At 33.6% G+C, this 6,829-nt stretch overlaps 3 protein-coding genes across 4 annotated transcripts in view; 2 read left to right on the top strand and 1 right to left on the bottom strand.

Annotated features, from left to right (window-relative positions):
- Positions 1–6,829, top strand: part of LOC111795499 — an 18,364-nt gene that overhangs the window by 1,393 nt on the left and 10,142 nt on the right. The gene's annotated exons all lie outside the window — the stretch shown is intronic.
- LOC111795501 lies at positions 123–2,845 on the top strand. Of its 2 annotated transcripts, XM_023677965.1 has the most exons (5): positions 164–202; positions 486–586; positions 1,357–1,419; positions 1,505–1,591; positions 2,077–2,845. In XM_023677965.1, exons 3-5 carry the CDS (start codon positions 1,378–1,380, stop codon positions 2,362–2,364), a joined length of 417 nt encoding a protein of 138 aa, XP_023533733.1. In that variant the 5' UTR covers positions 164–202; positions 486–586; positions 1,357–1,377; the 3' UTR covers positions 2,365–2,845. The 2 variants fall into 2 exon arrangements, with proteins under 2 accessions (XP_023533732.1, XP_023533733.1); XM_023677964.1 differs by lacking the exon at positions 486–586 and having other exon boundaries at positions 123–202.
- LOC111795500 (glutamate--cysteine ligase, chloroplastic-like) lies at positions 5,076–6,794 on the bottom strand. Its single transcript, XM_023677963.1, has 7 exons — positions 6,662–6,794; positions 6,446–6,535; positions 6,287–6,367; positions 5,988–6,080; positions 5,747–5,827; positions 5,583–5,652; positions 5,076–5,390 (listed from the first exon to the last, which is right to left on the bottom strand). Exons 1-7 carry the CDS (start codon positions 6,716–6,718, stop codon positions 5,302–5,304), a joined length of 561 nt encoding a protein of 186 aa, XP_023533731.1. The 5' UTR covers positions 6,719–6,794; the 3' UTR covers positions 5,076–5,301.

Consider the following 6,829-nt stretch of genomic DNA (forward strand, 5'->3'; position numbering starts at 1 on the left):
TCACTGAATAGGAATGTTCAACAGCAGGATGTTCTTTGCATCAAGAACGTAGTCACATGTGCAGTAATAATCTTTAACATTAATTACTGCATTGTTAATGATTTCTTTCTCTTTGCAGAATAATCGTTTACTAGCTCAACGGCTGTTAAATGGAGAGTTGGAGCCATCAAAAATCCTGAATATGTCACCCAATGAACTCAAGGTAATACAATAATCATAGCTCTCCTTTTGTTTTAACTTCAACACCTAGAATCATTTCAGCTTGTATAACCCATGCCATGTAACATCAGTTATAGCTTAATTAACGAGCTAGGTTGCTATTATTTCTATCAGCATAGAAATGGATGGTCAAATTAGGAATCGTTATGACTTCCTTTTCTTCTCTCTCCTTTTTATTTTTAGATTTTGTATGATTTATATTATTATTTGTGTTGTTTAAAGTTTAAACGTGTGCTATTTCTCTCCGTTATGAACTTTCTGGGAAGATGTGATGGTTTTTGTCAAGTTCAAATAAATAAGATCATGCTTGAAACCAGAAGGCATCATGAGCTTAAAGTAACTTCCGTTTTGTTTATTTTTGGAAAAGGTGCNTTTTTTTTTTTTTTTTTTTTTTTTTTTTTTTTTTTTTTTTTTTTTTTTTTTTTTTTTTTTTTTTTTTTTGCTTAATAAAGTCTATATATATTTCTTTTGAACTATATGGAAATTTTTTAAATAGAAAGGAAAAGCTTAGCCATAAGGTTTCATCCTGCCTTTTAAGGACAAGGGAGGAGCCTTGTGGCAGGCAACATCTCTCGCTAACTCGTGGAATATTTGTTAAGAGAGAATCCCTTGTGTGTAGTTTTTTCTCTTAATATTTTTAGGCTTTTTCTTTTTTGTTGTAGACTGATTTTTATTTTGTTGTTCTATGTGTTTTCTTTCATCTTTCTTAATGGAAGCTTGATTTCTCATTTTTTTAAAATTCTGTTTGAGGGTGGTTCAATTTTTATTTTAGAATTACATTAAGTAAAATCAAGAGGAGCAAGTAATCAAAATATGACAATTAAAAAATAAGTTGGAATCTACTGGTCAAATTAAAAAATGGGATTGCTATGCCCTTCAAATTCAAAATTTTATACAGACCAGGATGCCCTATCCATTCCGTCTCATTTTCATGTGTATCATCATTAGATACTATTCTCACTACGGTTTTTTGATTTGGTAAATTTCGTTTGCCTTGGTCTTAACGTTCTAGAAACTTGTGTACTCATTTGCGTATGGGAAAAGCTGCATGACTCTTTCTATTATTCTCAAGTGTGCATGGACACACATACATTTTCAAAGCAAGGATGTAGAAGTTACGGTGATTGTTCATTACAGGATGGATTGACTGCTGAGGAGATGGCAGCAACTAAAGAGCCTGATGAGTCCGAGCGTATGCAGGTCAGCTTTTTTTTTCCTCTTTCTCCTTTCTCATTTCAGTTACCATTTGATTTGCACATGATAAATACTATGTAACATGAAACAGATGACAGAAGCGCGGTGTTCAAGATGCACAGAATGTAAAGTGGGTGTAAGGGAAATCATCCAAACAGGACATGGAGAACGATATAAGGTCCCACTCTTTCTTTCTAGAACTTTGCTTTGCCTTAGACTGGACATAATCAACCTGACTTATGGCAACATCTTTGCATACGTTGCCTTTGACAACTATGCTTCTACTAAGACCTAATTGTTATTGTTTGTTTGCTTCTTTCCTTTCCTTTCATTTATTTCTTTCTTTTTTGAGTTCCACAAATATGGAGTAGATATTGAATTTTCAATAGGAGGTATAGATGTCTTAGTCGGTGAGCTATGCTCTTTACTGTTGCTGTTGATGATATATCTCTATATATACATATATATAGATATTTTTAATATAGTTTATAAAATCTATACAGTGTATTTTGTTCTCTTTATTCTTTTGCAATTTGGTCTGAAAAATATTTTGTTCTCTTATAAGTTGTGCTTTTTGCAGTTTGGTTTAAAAAATGTAATAGCTAGGAAATACTTGTGGAGATCAATTTATAGTGCTAACAGGCCCTGGTTTTACAATTCCAGTTGGAGTGCATTGCCTGTGGTCATTCTTGGTACGCCTCTAGGGATGAACTCTCTATGCTGACGATAGATGCGGCAACTAATTCTACAAAAAGTGTTGGCACCGCACCATGGGCAACTGCCAAATTTGAAGATGTGGAGAAGAGTCTACTCAGTCCCCGTGAACCCGAAAAAGCCACCGAGGACCTCTTCAAGAAAACGAGTGAAGCATACATGCCCGTATTGGATAGCCCGAAATCAAACAAGTCTAGAAAGGAAGATAACACAGAACCTGCTAAAAATGCACAGTAAGGCATCTGACCTTGTTTTATGTTTTGTTTACACTTAGGTTCGATCGCAGTGTACAGATAGACAGGATGCCATATGTATCTAAGTTCTCCAACCCTCTTCTCTGTCGCCTCAAGCTGTCGTGAACTATTAGCTAGGTTTACAGTTATAACCAATTACCTAACCCAACTTTTACGTAGAATCCATGTTTCTACAATCTTCTTGCATAGTAGCTGGTATTGGTTTTGTAAAGAGGTATTTTGATTTCTAAATGATCCTTGTAGGTTACTTATCCCTGAAGAAAGGTGGGGTACCATTAGCAGCCCTAGCTTTTCTTGCTAGATTCATGGATTAGCTTGCTTCCTATTAGTTCCTTTAATAGTAGCCTTTAAAATATTTAGCCTACTCTGCTAAGATGGCCTTATATCTATCCAAGGAAGCCCCAAACATGTAATAGCTATCTCTATCATTCTCTCTTAGTGCTCTTTTATTGTTTATTGGCCAACTTCCTTCAGTTGCTCATCAATGGCTGTTAATATCTCTCTCAAATCGTGCTAATCTAATCTATCATAGCTTATTTTAAAAACCACAAACAAGAGTATATCGGTGAAGGTCCAAAACCAAAATTGTAAAGGTAAAGATACCAAGATTGGGATCCAGGTATAGGTTGAAGGACCAAAGGGTATTTAATTCAATATTCATTGATGGCAGTTGGAAATAGTTAGGTTGAAAGTTTCGGCCACCGCCGATATATAATTCTCTTAAATAGGCGTGTGTCCTACGTTGTAATTCCATATCGAATATTAAAACTTGCCCACAAGTCTGACAAAAGTTTTTAAAAAATGGAAAATATTTGCTTATTATTATTATTATTATTATTATCATCATTTTGATAATTAAACTGTACTAATTACTGTTATTTATAGAAGAATCAGTTTTTGTTTCCTAGATTTTCTTTTTTTAATTTTTTAAAAAACTAATCTACCTGACCGTTGGGGTTCATTATTAAGTTTTGAAAATCAGAAATTATTTTCCTACATACTTATTTTTTTACATATTACCCCAAATAATATTTCATAAAGTTGATATAAAATGAATCTACAACTTATAAAAAAAAAAAGAAAAAAAAAAAAAAGAAAAAGGATCCATAAAAGGAAAGTCTTAGGCATACTTGAAAAAGAGAAGAAAAAGAAGGAATTTATGAGAATTGGGAGAATAAGATAGAGAAGAAGAGAAGAAGGGAAGAAGATAAGAGTTGTTTGACCAACTTTTATTGACTCTTCTTTTGGACCATTTGCCATTTCTTGATTCTTTCTCTTTGATAGAAACCTTCATCTTCTTTTTGCAGCTTTTGAATCACTCCCATTTTTCTTTTTCTTTTTCTTTTTTTTTTCCCAAAAGAAGTGTCATTTTCTTCAATAGAGCTAGCTAGGTTTACAGTTATAACCAATTACCTAACCCAACTTTACGTAGATTCCATGTTTATACAATCTTCTTGCATAGTAGCTGGTATTGGTTTTGCAAAGAGGTATTTTGATTTCTAAATGATCCTTATAGGTTACTTATCCCTGAAGAAAAGTGGGGTACCATTAGCCAGCCCTAGCTTTTCTTGCTAGATTCATGGATTAGCTGCTTCCTATTAGCTCCTTTAATAGTAGCCTTTAAAATATTTAGCCTACTCTGCTAAGATGGCCTTATATCTATCCAAGGAAGCCCCAAACATGTAATAGCTATCTCTATCATTCTCTCTTAGTGCTCTTTTATTGTTTATTGGCCAACTTCCTTTAGTTGCTCATCAATGGCTGTTAATATCTCTCTCAAATTGTGCTAATCTAATCTATCATAGCTTATTTTAAAAATCACAAACAATAGTATATCGGTGAAGGTCCAAAACCAAAATTGTAAAGGTAAAGATACCAAGATTGGGAACCAGGTATAGGTTGAAGGACCAAAGTGTATTTCATTCAATATTCATTGATGGCAGTTGGAAATAGTTAGGTTGAAAGTTTCGGCCACCGCCGATATATAATTCTCTTAAATAGGCGTGTGTCCTACGTTGTAATTCCATATCGAATATTAAAACTTGCCCACAAGTCTGACAAAAGTTTTTTAAAAATGGAAAATATTTGCTTATTATTATTATTATCATCATTTTGATAATTAAACTGTACTAATTACTGTTATTTATACAAGAATCAGTTTTTGTTTCCTAGATTTTCTTTTTTTAATTTTTTAAAAAAACTAATCTACTTGACCGTTGGGGTTCATTATTAAGTTTTGAAAATCAGAAATTATTTTCCTACATACTTATTTTTTTATATATTACCCCAAATAATATTTCATAAAGTTGATATAAAATGAATCTACAACTTATAAAAAAAAAAAAAANAAAAAGAGAAGAAAAAGAAGGAATTTATGAGAATTGGGAGAATAAGATAGAGAAGAAGAGAAGAAGGGAAGAAGATAAGAGTTGTTTGACCAACTTTTATTGACTCTTCTTTTGGACCATTTGCCATTTCTTGATTCTCTCTCTTTGATAGAAACCTTCATCTTCTTTTTGCAGCTTTTGAATCCCTCCCATTTTTCTTTTTCTTTTTCTTCGCTGTAAAAAAGTTTTAAAGAAATAACAGAAAAAATACATGAATGAACCAACACGAATCTACCAAATATGAACTGAGCAGTCACAATCGTACACCCAGTTTAGGTCAATTTCTTATAATCTTCCAAAAGATCTAAAACAGTAACTTCACTAGGAAGCCCAAGGAGCATTTTTTTATTTCCTTTGGATGAACAGAAGATTCATGGCTCGGTAAGCTGTGGGGTTACAATTCACCACAATCAAAAGAAGGCCATCACAGAATTACTACAACTATGAATACCATCATCAAGCTAAGGACAAGTTTCAAGAACATGTAGTTATGTTGTTCATGTAGCAATCTCAATAACTAAAAGAGATGCAGCTTAATATAGAAGCTCCTCGAAAACTGGATCTACATTTTGTCCCCATTTTCCATTATACAATCCTAACATCTTTTCAGCCAGTGTCACACCTGTAATTAAATTAAACCCATGCAGTGTTTTTTTAGGGCTCCAAATATGTAAGCAAAACAAGGAATTCAGGTTTCTTACAGGAATTCAGCCAATTGAAAGATAGAACTCAGGTTTCTTAAAGAAAGGAAATAAGGAAAATGAGAGAGTTCAATACTTTTTGTGCAAAAAATTAACATAAAAGTTGTTCATACCTGTTCTAGCTACTTCAGTCACCTCATTCAAGAAGCCAGACTCCTTGAAACCTCTTCTCTTTAAGCCATCCTGAAAGTGGGGAAGTTTTTGTTCCAGTCTCAACATTAGTGGTGCCAATAATAAGACCAGCACTCACAAGAGATAATAATATTGCTAGACATACCTTTGCTAACTCAACAACATCTTGAGCAACGTGCTTCAGCAACCCATCACGAAATGGTGTGTTGAGACCGGTTATTGGAACCTGATAAAAAATTATTCAGTATTAAGGCATGTAGAATTTATTGCAACACATTTAAATTTCATAACCTAGTTCAAATGAAGGAGCCGGAGTCTGCCCTGCTTCTCACAAGTAGCAATGGGCAACTAGAAGAAAAAAAATGTTTCCCCTAAAATCCTATTACCTCATTCCTCAACATCTGTCTTTCTTCAGGTGTCCAGTCAGCTGTTATGTCTAAAGCATTTTGCAGGGAAACTTCGTCATATAATAAACCAACCTAACATTTGAAGAGAGAGCATTAGCAGTACTCTAAACACCTGATTCTATACATAGAATAGTTATAGATCAAGTAATAATGAACCGCCCCCCCAGACAGAAAGAACCAACTCCAAAATTTTAAGCAAGCTTCTTAGTTTTTAGAATACATATTACAACCATGTCTAAGAAAAGGTCTACATGGCTTGATTATATCATGAAGATTACCCAAAATGCTGGCAGAGCACATATTCTCCTCCAAGGGCCCCCATCACCACCCCTCATCTCCAAATATCTCTTCAACCTGACCTGAGTAATATGGGAAAATTTTATCCTATAATTAGGTCATAACAAGCACAATATTGGAGCAAATTGATCATAGGATACCTCTGGATATATTGTAGTCAAGTGATTTTCCCAATCAGAAAGTGTTGGAAATTCTCCAGGAACTGGAGAGAGCTTTCCTGCCATGAAGTCCTGTGGAAAGACAACCCAATAATGTACCGATTGTCAATAACTTAAAAATAAAAATTGAGATCAATAGAAAGGAAGAGATAGACAGAAAGCTTCGCAATTGGACGATTATGATGGGTAAATGCATACCCTGAAGGACATTCCAGAACAGTCAATAAACTTCTTTTTCCGATATATGAAATACATTGGAACATCAAGAGCATAATCAACATACTTCTCAAATCTGCATTTTGACAATATCAAGTTTGAATAACGACCACCCAAAAAAAAAAAAAAAAAAAAAAAAAAAAAAAAAAA

This window comes from Cucurbita pepo, chromosome LG05 (genome assembly GCF_002806865.2).
Source record: "Cucurbita pepo subsp. pepo cultivar mu-cu-16 chromosome LG05, ASM280686v2, whole genome shotgun sequence".
In the NCBI taxonomy this organism is placed as follows: Eukaryota; Viridiplantae; Streptophyta; class Magnoliopsida; order Cucurbitales; family Cucurbitaceae; genus Cucurbita; species Cucurbita pepo.

Excerpts from the sequence above, each read along its gene's own strand:
- LOC111795501 (XM_023677964.1), top strand. The coding sequence starts at position 182 with ATGTCACCCAATGAACTCAAG. Across the intron at positions 203-1,356 it reads TGTCACCCAATGAACTCAAG|GATGGATTGACTGCTGAGGA; the intron begins GTAATACAATAA and ends TGTTCATTACAG. Across the intron at positions 1,420-1,504 it reads ATGAGTCCGAGCGTATGCAG|ATGACAGAAGCGCGGTGTTC; the intron begins GTCAGCTTTTTT and ends AACATGAAACAG.
- LOC111795500 (XM_023677963.1), bottom strand. The coding sequence starts at position 6,718 with ATGTATTTCATATATCGGAAAAAGAAGTTTATTGACTGTTCTGGAATG. Across the intron at positions 6,536-6,661 it reads GTTCTGGAATGTCCTTCAGG|GACTTCATGGCAGGAAAGCT; the intron begins GTATGCATTTAC and ends GTCTTTCCACAG. Across the intron at positions 6,368-6,445 it reads TGACTACAATATATCCAGAG|GTCAGGTTGAAGAGATATTT; the intron begins GTATCCTATGAT and ends CATATTACTCAG.